At 43.6% G+C, this 21032-nt stretch overlaps 1 protein-coding gene across 4 annotated transcripts in view; it reads right to left on the minus strand.

Annotated features, from left to right (window-relative positions):
* LMO1 (LIM domain only 1) overlaps positions 1-20264 on the minus strand; it is an 89413-nt gene extending 69149 nt beyond the window's left edge. The window contains exons 1-2 of one of the 4 annotated variants that reach the window (XM_048854869.2): positions 16489-16577; positions 12595-12780 (exon numbers count right to left, since the gene is read on the minus strand). In XM_048854869.2, coding sequence (XP_048710826.1) covers positions 12595-12619 — 25 coding nt within the window. In that variant the 5' untranslated portion in view covers positions 12620-12780; positions 16489-16577. Of the gene's footprint in view, positions 1-12594; positions 13174-16488; positions 16578-17510; positions 17604-19607 lie in introns of those variants that run through there. The other 3 variants (XM_048854871.2, XM_048854872.2, XM_075129392.1) reach the window with 3 other exon arrangements.
* Positions 20265-21032: the final 768 nt, after the last annotated feature.

Raw genomic sequence — 21032 nt, forward strand, 5'->3', positions numbered from 1 at the left:
TCCCAAAATTATTGGTGAATAGGTGCTACAGTCACTGAAAAAGTCACTCCCTGTGGACAGTTCACCCACATGACTGGAGTTGGGGGCAGTGATTTTTGTACTGTTTAAAACTTCACAATACACTAAACGATAACAATTCAGCACAATTTTAAAAACACACAGCCCCATTAGAGCTTTACAGTTCTGCAGATATTGCTAACTGCTATGTATTTTCTATTCTTAGAACACCACGCTTAACTTTTTTTTGATACCATTACTCTGATTTGGATGGATTTCAAATATTTTATTTGCCATGAACTTTCATATTCGTAACCTAGGATAAAATGGTTTAAAGATGCACTTAACACTAGTGCTGCAAGCATTTTTTTACCTTTCATAGTTGTTCAGTTACTTCTGATGAAAGCCTAATGTTGTTTTAAGCTTAATTATTTGACCTAGATTAAACAAAAAACTTCGAATAGGAAACAGACATTTACAAATAGGGAAATGTGTTTAAAGGTGAACTCTGAAAACCTAAAAAAGCCTCCCAAGTGGAATCAATTAATCCTCCAACCATGATAACTTCTTAACCATTTAAAAACAGATATTTCAGACTGTGCCGTGACCCTTTATCACCAGATCTAATGGATTACTTTATTAATAATGCACTGCTCGTACAAGGACTTTTTTTTGCGGGGGAGGGGGGTAAGAGATTCTATACTTTGATGACTTTCTCAAGAGATGCTACAGCACACAGATAAAATACACAGCTTTCACGAATACCACATGAAAATTGAACACCAACCCACAGGCAGTGCAACAGATTTTAATCTTACTAACTGTTGAGCAGTCTTCTTATTGCATTTAAATCCAAAATTAAACCTAAATAGTTTCCATGATTCAGTCTCTTCTTTTATCCCTCCCTCCCAAATCCACCCCCAAAGTTGAAAAAGTTTTTCCTAATTGTTTTAAACAGTCATATGCCTAGAAGACAACTGCAACATATCGGCAGCACCTCGGAACTTAAAAGCATTGAAGCTTTAAAGAGGAGTCCAGCCTCAATACTATATCCCTGCAGACTACAAAATGACCTTGATTGTACAACACAGGAGTATATATCCATAAAATACAACTCACTGTTATGAGAAATGTTAACTTCTCCATTTCCTTTGGGAATGGGCAAAACTAATTTCATTCAACTAAGAACTCATCTAATTGTTCAGCCTGACCCTTTCTGCAGCATTGAAGAGATATGGATAATATTTTAGAGTCATCTTTTCAGCCAAGCACCCCAAGAATGACTGTTCTCCGAAATGTGCAATCCCACAAGATTTGAAGCAGCTGAGCTTTAGGGCAGGGGTTCTCAACCATTTCCTTCTGAGCACCCCCCACCCTATTATAAAAACTCCACAGCCCACCTGTGCCACAACTGTTTTTCTGCAAATCCAGTAGATTAAAAGCCAGGGCTGGCGTTAAGGGGTAGCAAGCAGGGCAATTATCCAGGGCACTGTGCCACAGGGGGCCCTGCGCCACAGGGGGCCCTGCAAAATTAAGTTGCTCAGGCTTCGGCTTCAGCCCCAGGCAGCGGGGGGCTCGGGCTTCAGCTTCCTGCACTGGGTCCCAGTGAGTCTAACGCTGGCCCTGCTCTCTGGTTTATTTTGGCAGATCCCCTGAAACCTGCTCAAAGCCCCCCAGGTGGCCCCAGATCCCTGGTTGAGAACTGCTGCTTAAGCCCTGGTCTACACTAGGACTTTAGGTCGAATTTAGCAGCGTTAAATCAATGTAAACCTGCACCCGTCCACACAATGAAGCCCTTTATTTCGACTTAAAGGGCTCTTAAAATCGATTTCCTTACTCCACCCCTGACAAGTGGATTAGCACTTAAATCGACGTTGCCGGCTCGAATTTGGGGTACTGTGGACACAATTTGATGGTATTGGCCTCCGGGAGCTATCCCAGAGTGCTCCATTATGACCGCTCTGGACAGCACTCTCAACTCAGATGCACTGGCCAGGTAGACAGGAAAAGAACCGCGAACTTTTGAATCTCATTTCCTGTTTGGCCAGCGTGGCAAGCTGCAGGTGACCATGCAGAGCTCATCAGCACAGGTGACCATGATGGAGTCCCAGAATCGCAAAAGAGCTCCAGCATGGACCGAACGGGAGGTACGGGATCTGATCGCTGTTTGGGGAGAGGAATCCGTGCTATCAGAACTCCGTTCAAGTTTTCGAAATGCCAAAACCTTCGTGAAAATCTCCCAGGGCATGAAGGACAGAGGTCATAACAGGGACCCGAAGCAGTGCCGCGTGAAACTGAAGGAGCTGAGGCAAGCCTACCAGAAAACCAGAGAGGCGAACAGCCGCTCTGGGTCAGAGCCCCAAACATGCTGCTTCTATGATGAGCTGCATGCCATTTTAGGGGGTTCAGCCACCACTACCCCCGCCGTGTTGTTTGACTCCTTCAATGGAGATGGAGGCAATACGGAAGCAGGTTTGGGGGACGAAGAAGATGATGATGAGGAGGAGGTTGTAGATAGCTCACAGCAAGCAAGCGGAGAAACCAGTTTTCCCGACAGCCAGGAACTGTTTCTCACCCTAGACCTGGAGCCAGTACCCCCCGAACCCACCCAAGGCTGCCTCCTGGACCCAGCAGGCGGAGAAGGGACCTCTGGTGAGTGTACCTTTTAAAATACTATACGTGGTTTAAAAGCAAGCATGTGAAAGGATTACTTTGCCCTGGCATTTGCGGTTCTCCTAGATGTAGTCCCAAAGCCTTTGCAAAAGGTTTCTGGGGAGGGCAGCCTTATTGCGTCCTTCATGGTAGGACACTTTACCACTCCAGGCCAGTAACACGCACTCGGGAATCATTGTAGAACAAAGCATTGCAGTGTATGTTTGCTGGCATTCAAACAACATCCGTTCTTTATCTCTCTGTGTTATCCTCAGGAGAGTGAGATATAATTCATGGTCACCTGGTTGAAATAGAGTGCTTTTTTTCAGGGGACACTCAGAGGAGCCCATTCCTGCTGGGCTGTTTGCCTGTGGCTAAACAGAAATGTTCCCTGCTGTTCGCCACAGGGAGGGGGGAAGGTTGAGGGGGTAGTCACGCGGTGGGAGGAGGCAAAATGCGACCTTGTAATGAAAGCACATGTGCTATGTATGTAATGTTAACAGCAAGGTTTACCCTGAAAGAGTGTAGCCACTGTTTTATAAAATGTGTCTTTTTAAATACCGCTGTCCCTTTTTTTTTCTCCACCAGCTGCATGTGTTTCAATGATCACAGGATCTTCTCCTTCCAGAGGCTAGTGAAGCTTAGAAAGAAAAAAAAACGCACTCGCGATGAAATGTTCTCCGAGCTCATGCTGTCGTCCCACACTGACAGAGCACAGACGAATGCGTGGAGGCAAATAATGTCAGAGTGCAGGAAAGCACAAAATGACCGGGAGGAGAGGTGGAGGGCTGAAGAGAGTAAGTGGCGGGCTGAAGACAGGGCTGAAGCTCAAATGTGGCGGCAGCGTGATGAGAGGAGGCAGGATTCAATGCTGAGGCTGCTGCAGGACCAAACCAGTATGCTCCAGTGTATGGTTGAGCTGCAGCAAAGGCAGCTCGAGCACAGACTGCCAGTGCTGCCCCTCTGTAACCAACCGCCCTCCTCCCCAAGTTCCATAGCCTCCACACCCAGACACCCAAGAACGCGGTGGGGGGGCCTCCGGCCAACCAGCCACTCCACCACAGAGGATTGCCCAAAAAAAAGAAGGCTGTCATTCAATAAATTTTAAAGTTGTAAACTTTTAAAGTGCTGTGCTTAAAGTGCTGTGTGGCATTTTCCTTCCCTCCTCCACCACCCCTCCTGGGCTACCTTGGTAGTCATCCCCCTATTTGTGTGATGAATGAATAAAGAATGCATGAATGTGAAGCAACAATGACTTTATTGCCTCTGCAAGCGGTGATTGAAGGGAGGAGGCGAGGGTGGTTAGCTTACAGGGAAGTAGAGTGAACCAAGGGGCGGGGGGTTTCATCAAGGAGAAACAAACAGAACTTTCACACCGTAGCCTGGCCAGTCATGAAACTGGTTTTCAAAGCTTCTCTGATGCGTACCGCGCCCTCCTGTGCTCTTCTAACCGCCCTGGTGTCTGGCTGCGTGTAACCAGCAGCCAGGCGATTTGCCTCAACCTCCCACCCCGCCATAAACGTCTCCCCCTTACTCTCACAGATATTGTGGAGCACACAGCAAGCAGTAATAACAGTGGGAATATTGGTTTCGCTGAGGTCTAAGCGAGTCAGTAAAGTGCGCCAGCGCGCCTTTAAACGTCCAAATGCACATTCTACCACCATTCTGCACTTGCTCAGCCTGTAGTTGAACAGCTCCTGACTACTGTCCAGGCTGCCTGTGTACGGCTTCATGAGCCATGGCATTAAGGGGTAGGCTGGGTCCCCAAGGATACATATAGGCATTTCAACATCCCCAACAGTTATTTTCTGGTCTGGGAATAAAGTCCCTTCCTGCAGCTTTTGAAACAGACCAGAGTTCCTGAAGATGCGAGCATCATGCACCTTTCCCGGCCATCCCACGTTAATGTTGGTGAAACTTCCCTTGTGATCCACCAGAGCTTGCAGCACTATCGAAAAGTGCCCCTTGCGGTTTATGTACTCGGCGGCTTGGTGCTCCGGTGCCAAGATAGGGATATGGGTTCCGTCTATAGCCCCACCACAGTTAGAGAATCCCATTGCAGCAAAGCCATCCACTATGACCTGCACATTTCCCAGGGTCACTACCCTTGATATCAGCAGATCTTTGATTGCGTGGGCTACTTGCATCACAGCAGCCCCCACAGTAGATTTGCCCACTCCAAATTGATTCCCAACTGACCGGTAGCTGTCTGGCGTTGCAAGCTTCCACAGGGCTATCGCCACTCGCTTCTCAACTGTGAGGGCTGCTCTCATCTTGGTATTCATGCGCCTCAGGGCAGGGGAAAGCAAGTCACAAAGTTCCATGAAAGTGCCCTTACGCATGCGAAAGTTTCGCAGCCACTGGGAATCGTCCCAGACCTGCAACACTATGCGGTCCCACCAGTCTGTGCTTGTTTCCCGAGCCCAGAATCGGCGTTCCACAGCATGAACCTACCCCATTAGCACCATGATGCATGCATTGGCAGGGCCCATGCTTTCAGAGAAATCTGTGTCCATGTCCTGATCACTCACGTGACCGCGCTGACGTCGCCTCCTCGCCCGGTATCGCTTTGCCCGGTTCTGGTGCTGCATATACTGCTGGATAATGCGTGTGGTGTTTAATGTGCTCCTAATTGCCAAAGTGAGCTGAGCGGCCTCCATGCTTGCCTTGGTATGGCGTCCGCACAGAAAAAAGGCGCGGAACGATTGTCTGCCGTTGCTCTGACGGAGGGAGGGGCGACTGACGACACGGCTTACAGGGTTGGCTTCAGGGAGCTAAAATCAACAAAGGGGGTGCCTGTACATCAAGAAGTATTTCAGGCAGGACTTCACGGAGGGTTCCAATAAGAAATGGTGCACCTAAGTTATCGTTCTTATTGGAACAAGGTGGTTAGCCTGGCCTCTGATTGATACATGGCTAGATTTACCTCGCTGCACCTTCTCTGTGAGTGACTGCAGTGTGACCTAGAGGAATGAGTCCCCTAGACAGGGGAGGAGGCAAATGAGTACAAAACAAATCTGGTCTATTTCTTGTTTTGACCCACTCCATCTATCTTTTACATCTTTGGCTGGCAGCAGACGGTGCAGAAGGACTGCATGCCATCCACATCTCATGGCTGCTCGGCAGAAGATGGTACAGTACGACTGCTAGGCATCCCCATCTCTTGCCTGCCTGGCAGAAGATGGTACAATACGACTGCTAGCAATCCTCATCTCTTGCCTGCCTGGCAGAAGATGGTACAGTACGACTGCTAGCAGTCCGTATCGCCTGCCCGCTCACCATAAGACGGTTCAATAGTCTGCAAAAGACTGCAGGACTAAAGAGAATGACCTGGTCAAGTCACTCCAAATTTAGTCCCTGCGCCCATGTCTGCCCAGGCGCTCCCAGCCGACGTGGCCAGGAGCACCTCGGACACGACGAGGACGACTACCAATCGTATTGCACCGTCTGCTGCCAGAAGGCAATGGGTTGCTGCTACTGTGCAGCAAAGCCGTACCGCGTCTGCCAGCACCCAGGAGACATAGGGTGACGGTTACCTGAGCGGGCTCCATGCTTGCCGTGGTATGGCGTCTGCACAGGTAACTCAGGAAAAAAGGCGCGAAATGATTGTCTGCCCTTGCTTTCACGGAGGGAGGGAGGGAACGGGGGCCTGACGATACGTACCCAGAACCACCCGCGACAATGTTTTAGCCCCATCAGAGTGCTCCATTGTGACTGCTCTGGACAGCACTCTCAGATGCCCGATTGTTTGCCATTGCTCTGACGCCGGGAGGGGCGCTTACAGGGTTGGCTTCAGGGAGCTAAAATCAACAAAGGGGGTGGCTTTACATCAAGGAGTATTTTAGGCAGGACTTCACGGAGGGTTCCAATAAGAAATGGTGCACCTAAGTTATTGTCCTTATTGGAACAAGAAGGTTAGCCTGGCCTCTGATTGACATATGGCTAGACTTACCTCGCTGCACCTTCTCTGTGAGTGACTGCAGTGTGATCTAGAAGAATGAGTCCCCTAGACAGGGGAGGGGGGGAAGCAAATGAGTACAAAACAAATCTGGTCTATTTCTTGTTTTGATCCACTCCATCTATCTTTTACATCTTTGGCTGGCAGCAGACGGTGCAGAAGGACTGCATGCCATCCACATCTCATGGCTGCTCGGCAGAAGATGGTACAGTACGACTGCTAGCAGTCCGTATCGCCTGCCCGCTCACCATAAGACGGTTCAATAGGACTGACTGCAGGCAGGACTAAAGAGAATGACCTGGTCAAGTCACTCCAAATTTAGTCCCTGCACCCATGTCTGCCCAGGCGCTCCCAGCCGACGTGGCCAGGAGCACCTCGGACACGACGATGACGGCTACCAGTCGTACTGTACCGTCTGCTGCCACAAGGCAAGGGGTTGCTGCTACTGTGTAGCAATGCCGTACCGCGTCTGCCAGCACCCAGGAGACATAGGGTGACGGTTACCTGAGCGGGCTCCATGCTTGCAGTGGTATGGCATCTGCACAGGTAACTCAGGAAAAAAGGCACGAAATGATTGTCTGCCCTTGCTTTCACGGAGGGAGGGAGGGAACGGGGGCCTGACGATATGTACCCAGAACCACCCGCGACAATGTTTTAGCCCCATCAGGCATTGGGATCTCAACCCAGAATTCCAATGGGCAGCGGAGACTGCGGGAACTGTGGGATAGCTACCCACAGTGCAACACTCCGGAAGTCGACTCTAGCCTCGGTACTGTGGAAGCGCTCCGCCGAGTTAATGCACTTAGAGCATTTTCTGTGGGGACACACACACTCGAATATATAAAACCGATTTCTAAAAAACCGACTTCTATAAATTCGACCTTATTCCGTAGTGTAGACATACCCTTAGAGTGTTGACTGGAACCTAATCTGATGATTTATCCATCTCAGATCCTATTCTGTTTTTACCTAGAACCTTTCTTTTCTGCCCTCCACTTCCCTCTTCATACATGTTTTTAACTATTACCGCTCATTTTTGTTCCTGCTGCCATTGCACTTCTAGCTGTACCACCAATTTCACACTTCCCATACTAGGTACAATCTCAAACATTTCCCTTTCATGACTCCAGACAGAATCCACAGCAATTACACTTACGTGGCAGGTTGCGTGATTGGCCCCTAACTATATATATTTCCTTAATTGGTTGGGGTATATAATCAGTTCTCAGCAACAGAAGAAGTTTTTCATTCTTTGAATAAGATGACTTCTAGGACGACGTGCAGTGTTTCTTTAGAACAAAAACAGGAAGCCAGACAGGGACAGGTCTTGGAGAAGGTTCTCAGCAGAAGCAGAGAGAGAAAGAAACAGCTTTCAGAATAAAACAGTTTTCCTGATTTCTAATAAAAAGTTCCATATTCAATGTTAGAAGAAAGTAACTCTGCCCTTGCCATGTGTCATCTATTTTCCCCATCACTCCTCGCTGGTTCTTCAGAACGTGTCTGATCAATTTGCCATTTCCTTTTTTAGTATCAGCAACATATAGGTGGTCTTGGAAGGATTATATCTTTATTGATAAATGTTGATTTCACCATACAAACAAATACCAATGACAAATATTTCCATTGATAATCATCTGAGTTTACAGACAGGCAAAGTAAGAAAAATGTTGCTTGAGAACTCACTTTGATTTCAAGATATTTGTATGTTTTGAGATATGCTGTTGAAAATTTGTGCTTTTATGTTTATAAAGTTTTAACTTTTTGAAATAAATGTCTGCTTTCATTCAGTAATTTCTGTCTGACTCTCCTGACCCCGTTCCCCCCATAATTTTGTAGAACTGAAAATTAAAAAAACCAAACATCTATAATATCTGTTGATTTAAAAAAAAAAATCAATCCCCCCCCCCCCCCGCCAATTCTGACAAACCAAGCCACAGGATATTATTTCTTCCAGAGACAGCGCTACTTCATGTTTAGGCTCGTGTTCATTCTATACCTTATTAGAAGTCTATAATGATCTTGTAAATGGTTCTATACGCTGAGTAAAGTGACATATCTTGATCTTGCTGGATTTGTCTGTGGCATCTAACATGTTCATTAAAAGATGAATGCATGGGCCCCAATCTCATGGCTGGAGTCCTATCTCACTGATCATTCTTGTCACTGGGTTTGTGGTTGGAAGAAGGGAAAAAATACCCTTGTTCTCCTGACTTACCATGACACAGGATTCTGTTTGGACCCATTGCTTTTATTCACACTTTATAGCCACCTAGCGATCAACATCTATGGTATTTAATCCATCTTTATCTAGATCTGGTCCTTCTTCCTTTTTCTCCAAGTGGCTTTGCCTTCATTTACCATGTTGCATAAGCGATACTTAAGTGGATAAGTGAGAACCTCCTGCTATTAAATATAGATGAGAGAAATGCTGTTTTGTGGCCCTATTTCATGGAGTGCTGTATTTTGAGGTTAGTTCTCCTCATATTACTCCTTCCCCCACAGCCCAGTGCATGCAAGTGTTTGATTATTACCTGCTGTTTCATCAAATCGGTTAATACAAATCCATTTGCTAAACAACCTTTCAGAAATGAATGGATTAACTGCATAGAAGACTGCAACCCTGAAGAGCACACTGATTCTCTCCAAGTTAAATTATTCTAGCCATCTTCCATCCCGCTTTTTTTTCTGGTACCTCAGTATTACCTCCTTTTTCAGAAGTCTCCATTGTTTACCACTACAGCAGCTGATCTTGTTTCAGATTCTCCAATACTCACTGCCCTAAATACTTCATACTGATCTGCGGCTTCTTTTCGCAAACTCACACCCACGTCCGTCTTTGATACCCATATTTTGGGGTCACCCTCTAAATATCAAGTCTTCATCCAAGACGCACATAACATTTGCTGGGACTCTCCGACCTGGTATTAACATTACCTATTCTTTTGCCACATTTAATTGATTCAAGTTCTATTTTTAACATGCAAGATCCATGTTTGTACGCACTGTTGGCTGTACCAGGTTTGGGGTATAAACACATTCTGATCAGTGCCTTCGTACACGTGAAGAAGAAGAGTGCAGTAACAAGCTCTTCAAAATAACCTGGGTCTAAGATGCTGAGTAGCCAACAGCAAAAGTTAGGTGAAAAAAGTTGCATTTTTTGTAATAAAAGAATTACGATTTCCGTTAGTGTGTTTCATGCCATACATACGACTTACTAGGCTGCACTTCATTGTCAGCAAAGATTACACCTGGGATAAGCAGCAGCATTTTCCTAATTGCTATTACGAAGACTGAATTTTTGTTTTGCTTTAAGTGTTATTTGCGCATTACACTTGAAAATGTGATCTCTACATGATGCATTTTTGATTTTACTCAGGTACAGCACTTCCTCAAACAAAAGAATTTAATTTTGGCTGTTCTGCTCTGTTCATATTGTTCCCATCATCACAGATTATAATTCTGTGCACAAGCATGAACTGCAAAGGAGGATTTTAAAATGTGAGAAATTGTTTTTGTTTAAAAAACACTTCTAAAAAGCAGTACACAACCTGTGGCCCAATAAGAAATAAGGTCAGTCAGCCAAATGTCTTTTATTCAGAGGAAGATTACAGAGTAGCCTTATGCTTCTAATAAAATAAACTCACTAGATTCAACGTACACAGCCCCCCCCCCCCCAAAAAAAAGCAACAGAACACCTTTGAGAGCTGAGCTGCTTCAAAGCCTTTGAAATCCAGAGACCTTCATTTGTTTTTCCAGCATAAGCAATATGCAACCACTTAATACTTTTTAGCCACCGTCCAGTCATCTGCAAAGTTGCTAGACATGATTTGTAACAGATGCTTCTTATCTACTTCATTTTTAAACTCTAATATGTTGACGAGGAAACCAATCAGACAACTCAATAGAAATCAAAATTTCTATCTTCTAGGTCAGGTTATTTGGAAATTTCAGGAAGCCAAATTGACTGCTGTCATGTTGGTAAGACTGGTTATGCATTCCAGACATGAAATTTGTAAATAAAACACCATGACTGTCAATTCAGAGTTAAGACTTTATAAATTTCATAGAACTGCAGAGAATGGCAATAAGATTTTTTTTATGTTTTTTTAAATAAAGAGGAAAAGTCTTGGTGGAAAAAAAATCCATCCAAATTTTATTCACCACAACCTGCAGGTCAATCCAGGATTAGGCAAAGTGCTTGTGTTCCACTCCATAAAACTAGACTAAGGTTCTCTGAACTTGCAAATAAATTGGAGTGCGCTGATCATGTAAAATACATTATATCTACTAACGATGGTCCTCAAGATACCTGGAAAAAGTCCACTATAAGAAAAGCTACAGGTCTGATATAATTTTTGAGCAGTATTCTTAGGGTTATTTTAATGTTGGAAAAGCTCAATGTAGAAATTATGAAACCTACTGGTTAGAAACCACCAGATGTGGGTTACTCTTTAATACTCAGGCTCTTCCTATTCCAAATATTTCCCACAACACAAAATCCATTTTAATACTAGAAGAACGGCATAGGAGGAAATCCTCCCCTTTTTACCTGATATTTGAATTACTTAGTTTTAAGTATTATTAGTGTTATATGATTAGCATCAATTTTGACAGGAGAAAACAATTCCTCTTGTCAAGAACTGAGACACATCTAACATACCAATATTGCTATTACTGGGTGTCAAAGCGTTTAAATTCATAGGGTTCCAGGCAGATTAAAACACATCCTTCCAAGTTTTCTCCAGTCTGTGAGCCCGTGGTAATTCAGTACCTCCATTCTGCCTCCAAATGACACCCTTTGCCTCCAAATGACACTAACTTTTCATCTGTTCATCAGATCTTTTCGCATGCACAGATATGCTAAAAGCTACCAGAATCCATACTATCCAGCAGCACATACTGGCAGACACAACACAACTGCACAACACAATGAAGTCCTCCATTTAGAAAATGAATATAAAAGAATGAGCACTCACACCTATCTAAAGGTCAGAATAGCCTTTTTAAAAGAAAATGGCAATCCCCAATGTTTAGCTTTGCCATTAACATTACGGTAGCGCCCCCAAAATGCTGTGTGTCACACAGGTCACAAAGCAATGTTTGTTTTCTCGTCAGAAAACTTGTGGTCAGACTTACCATATTCATCCTAGAAACTACCAGTGACAGAGCAGTTAAGTTGCTTGCCCAAGGGCAAATGGCAGTCACATGAGGAAGACCCAGGTTCCCTGACTCCTTGTCTCATGCTCTAACTACTAGATAACAGTGCCTCAGTGTAATCTTTGACTCCTTCCCTAGATTATTGCTCCTTCCTTCGTAAGAACAGCTAGCTTTAAAAATAATGGAAGCACATGCCAGCGCCCAAACTTAAAAACAGTCAATCTCTCCTTCATCTTCATTAGTTAAGTTACCTTCCTACAGTTGCACCACCTCTCCCATTTAGAGAGGAGTAAATTCTCACAATAAACCAATGATCCTTTGCCAGAGCAGTTTAGTGGGCCTATTAGCTTATTGTAATTATGTTTATAGCTATGAAGAAGAGCAGTAAGATATATATATATATATATATATATATATATATTAAACATGTAAATTAAAAAAAGATGTGGGAAAGGAAGCCTCAAAATTAGATGCAAAATAAAAGCTACTAAAAATAAACAGGCTAAGATGGGCAAAATAGAGTCATGTTGTCATTTGCTGGGAAGAAAAATCCAAATGGATAAAAAAAATAAACTGTTTATACCACATGTCCTTCAGCAAACAGAGCCTGAAGTAAATCCTTCTGGGCTAGCTGACTCGTCAGCAAAGCCAGGGGAAAACTAAGACGAAGAGCAAATTTCCCCTGTTATTGGCACAGGGGCAAATATCAAAGGGTGAAGGCAGAACACCCAAACTTGCACACTGCACATATGTGTCAAAGCCATTTACTTACATGTAACGACCGTACGGCATACACTGTGTACAAGCTTAAGGAATCTCAGCCCACCTACCGTCCTCCTTGTCCAGCACCATCATCTCAGGGATCAAGAGGAGTCTGGGTGCAGATGCTCTGTCTCCAGCAGCCTTCACTCAGGGAAGAAGAGAACTAGTCTCTGGGAACACAGATGAGCCACAGCACAGCTGATCGTCCTTTAGCAGCCAGTGAGCTCTAATTACCCAGTTGTCCAGCTTTTAACCTAGATTGCACTCAGTTAGAATTACATTCAGAAACGAAGCACTTTGCAGATACAAAAGCAGTCTCACCTACTTTTGTACCTCAGAATTGCAAGGAACTAAAACTGCAATTTAGAAAAAAAAAAGGGGGGAATCAGAGCTGTTTCTTTGGTTCTCACCTTCTAAATGTCTCAATTTGCACAGTATAATCTGTTTTAATGTAATTGCATTTGATAGCTCATAACCCTGGCTGTTGCAACTACACAGCTTTCAACCCTTACAAAGCGTTTTCCCTTGGATTTAAGATGAATCTAAATCTCAAATTATATTCAGACAGACAGAGGGGAATATATCTAAACCCGGCGATTGCTGCCTCTGTCTCTCAATTTGTGCGCTGTGCCCACTTGCTCCTGAATAAATGCACGCATTTCCCAGGGACCCCCCTCTTATTCTTCTGTCCGGATTTAACGGTGAATATAAGCCTTTCTAGCTCAGCAGCACCACCTGCAGTACAGTATCTGTAAATTTAGTTTTAACAGCTAGTGAGGATCTTTCGTGTTCCAAACATTACTAACTTTGCCTCTTTTTAATGCTGTTCATCATCACCGATCAATTTTCATACACAACATACTCTCTCAGTATTTGTCTTTATGTACTGCATCTTATACAACTGTGTTTTACTTTCACGTCTCTCTAGATATAGATCTATCTCCAAAGCATTCCCCCCTTTCCTGCTTTGCTCATTTAAAACTTGAAGTGACAGTTTCAAATGACCTGTAGCTTCTAATGGGTTAGAGACTCTCCCTTTCCCTACTAAAACTTAAAATTCCCTGCATAGATTCTAAGACCATAGCCCTGTCACACTGCCTTCTTCCATTATTAACTCTATTTCACAGATGTGTCACGGTTTAGAACTTGATGCAACACTTCTCAAAGCTCATTCTGACCTTGTTTTTCCATGCACACTTAAGAAATTTTTAAAATACACTCTGTGAATTTCAATACTTTATACAGCGTTTCAGATAGTACAACAATTTCTAAAAATTGAGCGCAGTACTAATCCTTGCCCATTTGCTCTACTTGCTCAGAGACATCATTGTTGCAGTTAATTCTACTAATACTGGAATATAAACTGACACTTTCCTCACATGAGTAGCCCTTACTCTCACAAGTAGCCCATTGTCTTCAATCGTGTCAATCAAGATTACAGGATGAGGTCCTTCAATACAAAGTGCAATCTACAATTTCAGGCACGGGGGTTTTTTTAATCCAAGAAAACATTTTATTCTCATTTTAATGATCTTTCTCCCTCCCCTTTACATCTGATACAACAGTACTCTTTTAAAGCTTGATAGCAGGCTCAAGTTATATATCCTTAATACCTATTTTTAATTAGATTCCTTATCCTCAGCTCAAATGGCTTTTTCCTTCCCCCTTCATTTTGAATACTTAATCCTAACAGTCCTTGAACATATTTGATGTTAAATATATTATTTTGCATAGAATCATTTTCATCCAGTACTTAAAACTTCTATTCTTCTCCTTCTAATATAGTTTTCAAAGATTGAAATTGTACTTTAGGGTAAGAATGCAACAGCTAAGTGATAATTTATTTTAGCTACTGTAAGTTAAAAAGGAAGGGGACTGCAGGCCAAAGATGTGGTAACTAATGCCTGCTAGTTAAACATTTTTGAATGAACACTAACATAAAAGTAGGAGTTTCTAATCTAGCATAGGTAAATATCGTAATATTTCCTCTAATGTATTGCTAGCCTTTATTAGAAAAGGTATTCCAACTTTTTTTGCATCACACCTTACTTTTGACTCTTTTTTTCTACTCCACTGCCCCAAAATAGAAGCAATACTTTTTTCATCTTTGTAAAGAGTATATTTAAAAGTAGCTATTTTGGTAATTACATTAAGTTTAAGCTTTTCGTCTACATTAAATAGCTGCTGTGTATTACTGTTGATCTTTTTTGGTAAATATACATACAGAGTGATTATGTAGCTATCAAAATTATTATGCATTAATATGTAGCGCTGTACCAGTATCCATTTTATTCCTGCATTACTTCTACATACCCAATGACTTGGATTCCCTTTTGCAAACTCATAATTCTTGCATTAAACATTCCTCTCACACTTGCTCATTTCAGACACCAGTAAAAAAAAAAATACATATATACACATACATATATATTACATATATCCTGTAACCCTTAAAACACTTTACTAGCAATTAAACAGAATCAGCTACAATTAACCCAATCTTTTGAATTGGTCATATTTGAGATCCGCTTACTGATGGGGTTTTTTTTTTTTTTAGCAGAAGTTCTGCTCTCCACTGTCAAAGCATTAGCAGTAATTATATATTTGAGGAATATCTATAATAATCCTGAGCTTTGTAATTATCATATTGGACGCTGGGCTGGTTTGTTTGTGCAAGTCAAAACGAAAGAGACTTACAGGGCCAAATTCAGCTATGGCACGCCAGAATTGCATAGGTGCAAATCTCTACAGATTTTGGCTCAGAATTTTCTTCTTTAACTACGACTCTGAAGATTCATTTTGGAAAAACACTGCATCAGTTTCCATTTTAAAATATTTTCTAATATTACACTCTGTTCTATCAATCGGGTTATATTGTGTCACTTCAGACATATGAACCGATTCTACCTAACAGACATAACTTGGCATGGTGCCGCAATACCTCAAGTCAGGAACCTAACAATTTTTTGTCCTCTCCCCCTTTACCCACAGTGATATTTGCAGAGCCCTTAGGAAAGTAGTACTGTCTTTCTGTTGCCCATATTGACACCAAGAAGTGTTTGTGTCAAGGCAGCTTTCCACTTACTAGGCAGCAAACTGATTATTAGACCCTGTGTGATGGTGACTGTGTCACCCTAAGGCTTGCATACTCCCCTGAAGCCCTCATTGGAACACGTACCCTGAGGCTGGGAGAGCAATCTCCTCCAAAACAACAATACAGCTGGACAACCAGCTCTCAGGGATGCAAAAGTAAGGAGCACATTACGACTTCTACCTAACAGGATGTGAGCTCTTTGCAATGCCCCAAGACTGCTGGAGGAATGAGGGATTTAAACAATTTGTGGTTTCCCACATGGATGCATGCAGCATTCATTAAGCTATCACAGTGCCTTCTTATGTAGAAGAGCTAGCTTTTTAAGATTAAAAATGACTCTACTAAAAAGAAAAAAAAAGTGAACTGGGTATCTGTGATCTTCAACTTTAGGATTTTTAGAAGGTTAAAAAACAAACAAAACAAAAACAAAAACCAGATCTGTCCCCAGAAGGAGACCTGCTTGAATTAAAAAAACAGACCCATTTTCACTAACAAGGTCTTTCAAGACAAGCAACTGGTACAGCTAGTGATAGCCTCCATTTTATTCCATTTATAACCTGTGCAGATCCAGCATCCTTTTTGACATTCACAACTGATCAAGCAACTGGAGCTCCATCCAAGTCAGGCAGAAAGAGAAAGGAAAGCATAAAATAACCTCCTCATAAAATAGTTTCCTCTCTTAATCTTGCCTTCTGTCCCTAATTCCTCTGACATTTTTAACAGGCATAATTTCTCCTCTAGTATAACTTCGCTATCAACAGTTTTGAAGATTCCCAGACATTACTACAGTTTGTTACTCTGATCTCCACATCACGGGTTTCTTACTATTCTTCTTTTTAAGTACATCTCATTCTAATTTCCTCCTTACCTTCACCACCATCCCCATTATTTCCTTTTATATCGCCATTCACAAGAGCTCCTGGAATGAGGGCTGTTGAGAACTGTCTGGATAATCAATGGTTCTAGTTTCACTTCCTTACACCACCACCAGCCCTGAGCTCCTTATGTTTAACGAGTCCATCTACAATACATGAAAGAACTCAAATACCCCCATTAGCAAACCCTCTTTAGATCTCAGTCTTTCCTCACAGCTCACCTGCTTCCCTTACTTCTGCAGCAGAGGCAGCATCCTGCTGTTAACCCGTCAATCAGATTTAAACAGATATGGGTTGGCAGGCACCCTTTGGCAAAAAGTTAAGGGAGATTAAGACGTTGCCTCGTTTATTATTACTACTGGAGGACTTTCATGCTGAAAGTAAAAAGGCAACCTTTTCCCCTCGAGTCAAACAAAATTTGCACTGTAACAATTTAAGTTTCAGTGATCGCCCATTGTAGCTTACCCTCAAAAATGCAATCAGATGGAAATACAAACCCCCTCGCACATGAGCACTACCAGAAAAGAATTAAGCTTGCTTAACTGTACTGACTTTATTACTGAGCCCCACGTATCATGGTGTGTGGAGGAACAGATGTGAGAGAGGTTTATTTTTCTTTTTACTGAACATTTCATACCTTTTACTTAAGCATTTAGATCAAGTTTTCTCCCCTTTACTCCTCCACCTCCCCTCCCCGCCGCCATACACACACTCCCCTCACACGCACACAGACACTTTTGACCGGAGCATTATACATCCCATTACTAACACTGCATCAGTTTACTTCAGAGGACTCTGACAAACTAAAATACAATAAAGGCCTCTAAATCCACAGATGAACTTAGCATTTAGCTCCCCCTCCCCACACACCCCTCTGAGCCCCAGTGTGCATTTAACCTTCTCGCTGTTAGAGATCCGACCCCCCTCCCACTCAGGTGGAGCACACAGGCAGGCATATGATTTTTCCTCATGCCCCAACTGATTCCATTAAGGCTTGTGTCAAGCCGGCTCTCACCTTGCAGGGACAGATAGTCCAAGACTGAGGGGGAAAGGACACTTCCCGCTGTCTCTTATTCTGGTAGTCACCCTTCCAAATTAAACCCCGCATCCACCAGGGGAGAGAAGTTTTATGGTAATTTATACAGGCACACATAGCATTCACTGCACACTACCAATGGGAGGCTTTTCAGTTTGCAATGTAACTGAAGCTGGCACGATGGTGACAAGCTAATGCCACCTGACCTCATGGCAAGTGACACAGTTATATGCCCCAAGATGTCATGCAGTTCTGAACCGATGACCAACAGCATATTCCCTCATCTGTGGCCTCAAAAGCCAGTCACCTCTGTAATGCTCCTATTCCCGTACATAACATGACTGGCATAGCTTGGCTGGAAATGAAAGGGTGAGGAAGTGGTATCAGCAGATGAAGGAGATCAATTGAAAATATCAGTGTTGTGTTACCACAGTTTTCCCCCAATAAGGACTTGGAGGAAAGGACCATTTTCTGAGCTGCACGGACTTCTTTCCCCAGGCATTGCCTATGCCGATGAAGAGTGTATAAGATTACCCTTGCCTTGACCCAGTAGCCACCCATGTGCTCATCCCTAAGTAGAGGGCACTATTCGAAAACACAGTTGTACAAAAAAAAAAAAAAAAGACAGCAAAATACTGCTAGAATCTGTGATGTCCAGGCATATATATGTTGGCTTCTGACAGGCGATCATGCTGACAATGAAACAGTGGTTTCATTTATGGAGAAAATGACACTAGAATAGAATGATTTTAAAAGAATAAAAAAAAGTGAATATGGTGAACTCTTATGGGAAAAACTGGGAGAAGCAATCACCATGCATAACAGCAGGTGATCATGCTTTCAGTACTCACTGGTGCTTTGTAAATAAGTTTTAAAGATTGCGGGGGGGAGGGGGGGCGGATTCAAATGCCTCAGTAGGATAAGCCTGGCAAGAGTTTTTAAGTCTGTTGTTACATGAAGCCTGTAAGGATTGCTTTCAGCTCAACAAAAACCATTACCCCAGCACTCTGCAGCAAATAACCCTGGACTGCCAAATTTGACAGCGAAGACTGCAGACTAGTGGATGACAGGGATCCCAGTTATCCTCTCCATTCGCCCTGGCCCCACATTACAAAAACCACTTCCAACTGCACCTTATCGCTCCCTGTCTGTGCGACTTCAGGATGCAGGAGGCTATTTTGGAGAGTTACCACCAGTCTCTTTCTTTTCTCCTCAGCACCTTTTACTACGTTACACGCCAGAATTAATTTCCCTTTAAATTAGCTTACACAGTCTTTAAATCTTGCCTCCAACCCTGCCTCCCTCCTTGCTCCCAAACGAGTCCAAATGAATTTCTAGCAAGTCTTGACAATAAGCACATGGTTGATCTAAACTTGCATGCAGTCAGCTCTCTCATTTCCACATACACACACCCCCTTTTCTTCCCAGCCTCATTTAAAAAGTAAATCCTTTCCCACAATAAGCCAAGGCGCCCTTTGTGAAGCAGTTTAGCAAAGCTGTGAGCTCTTAGTCATTAATAGCAGGTTTTGAGCCATACGGTGGGAGGGAGCTGGAGGGGGGGGGGGTGAGGGTGGAATAGGCAAGAGGGTAAACACGACAATAGGAGATAACAGACAGTGGACATGCTGGGAGAATAGAAAATACTGAAACTAATGGATTTAAAGAGGCAGGAAACCTAATCCAGGCCAGAAAGATCCAGCGAACAGAAGAACATTCCGTTTGCTGACGAGAGCAAAGAATAACGCGAGTGGGGAAGAAATCGCTTCTTATTCAAGAAGAGCTGGGGAAGTAAATATCCGACAAATCCGATGGAGTTGAGCGAGGCAGTCACCCAAGCACTCCCTTGGACACCCCTCCAGACACACACACACACACACACACACGAGCCAGCGTGCTCCGATCTGTACAGTAACAGGGACATGCACTTGCAGAAATGCCCCTGCTCCCCCCCCACACACACACACACAGCAGCTGTCTCCCTCCTCCTGCAGCTCGCGCTGCCTATCCGGCCGCAGCCAAGGCAGAGGACGGGAGCCGGGCGAGCGCGCTCTGGCACGATCTCGGCTTCCTACCTACCGTCCTCCTTGTCCAGCACCATTGTCCCGGGGGCCGCGGGCAGCAGCTGCGTCCGCCGCTCCGTCTCTGGCGTCCTCTCCCCCTCCAGCCGCCGCCTCTGCTCCTTCGCTCCAGGGAGGGGAAAGGGACGGAGGACCGGAGAGTGTTTGCAAAGCGCTGCCGAGCGAAAAATGCAGCCGGCTCGTCCTCCCTGTTTTTCTCCCCCCCTACCCCAGCCAGCCAGCCAGCTAGCTAGCTACAGTTGCACGACTTTTAACCTAGATTGCACTCAGCTAGAATTACATGCAGCAGCACTGAAGAGCTTTACTAGTGCCCAAGCAATCCCCCCCCCCTCACAACTCAAATGCCAGTTCAGAGATAATAATAATAATAATAATTTTTTAAAAGATAAGGGAGGCAAAATCGAGGGCCGGTTCTCCAGCGCCTTCCCAACGGGCACAGTCAAAAAATTTGTTTTAATGTAATTGCATGTGATCGCTCACAACCCCCCTCTTTTGCTGTCGCTATTGCAGAGCTTTTCAGGCTTCCAAAGTGCTTTTCTCTTTATTTCACTCTAAATCTAAAATTATATTCAAAGGCGGGGAGGAAAAATGCGAACCTATCACTGAACGCAAAAGCACTTGCTGCCTGCCTCGCTCTCTCCTCTCTCAATTTATGTGCTCTGCACTCTCTCTTGCTGCTGAATAAATGCACACATTTCCCAGGGACCCTCAGATTCCCCTGTTAATTAAATCAATTCATTATGCTCAGATCTGATTAGCAGCCCCTTCCCCCCCCCTTTGAATCAATTATTCAATACACAAACATAATTGCCTGTGCCAGAGGTGTCTAAGTATTAGCTTATTTAACTCCAAGGACACTAATTACCCCTAGGGCAAGGGAACTTTTCTCATTAATTCTGACAAAACACAAAAGCACAGTTAAAGAGAGTGTGTGTATATACGTGTGTGAGAGAGAAAATGCGGGAGTGTATAGCCAAGGAAAGGAGGCATTGCTTTAACACACGTGTTACTGTATAAATAAGCTCATTTTTCTTTCTGCCTCTTCCATTACATTCTTCCCCACATCTCCCCCTTGCTAAACTTTTTTTTTAAGTAAAGCGCAGAACTGCATTGCAAGGAATGTACGTGGCATTGCTGGCTTGGAAAGTGTTTGCAGCTACACACAAAAAAAGGTGTAAAGGGTTGGTGTGGGGAGCAAAACAGAACTTGCAAACAGTGTTGTTTACCAATGCGAAACCCTGTGTGGCCGTCAATTGTCTGTATTTTAAAAAACTGTGGAAGAAATAGTCCTACGAAAGCAGCAGATAAGATGACACAATATAGCATGTACTGGTAACAGTTCTGAATTGTTTACAGTCTGAATTAATGTCAATGCCCACTATTAATGTACTTGCTTCCTACGTTTACCATAATGGGCTTGATT

Source organism: Caretta caretta, chromosome 6, assembly GCF_965140235.1.
Source record: "Caretta caretta isolate rCarCar2 chromosome 6, rCarCar1.hap1, whole genome shotgun sequence".
Classification (NCBI taxonomy): domain Eukaryota; kingdom Metazoa; phylum Chordata; order Testudines; family Cheloniidae; genus Caretta; species Caretta caretta.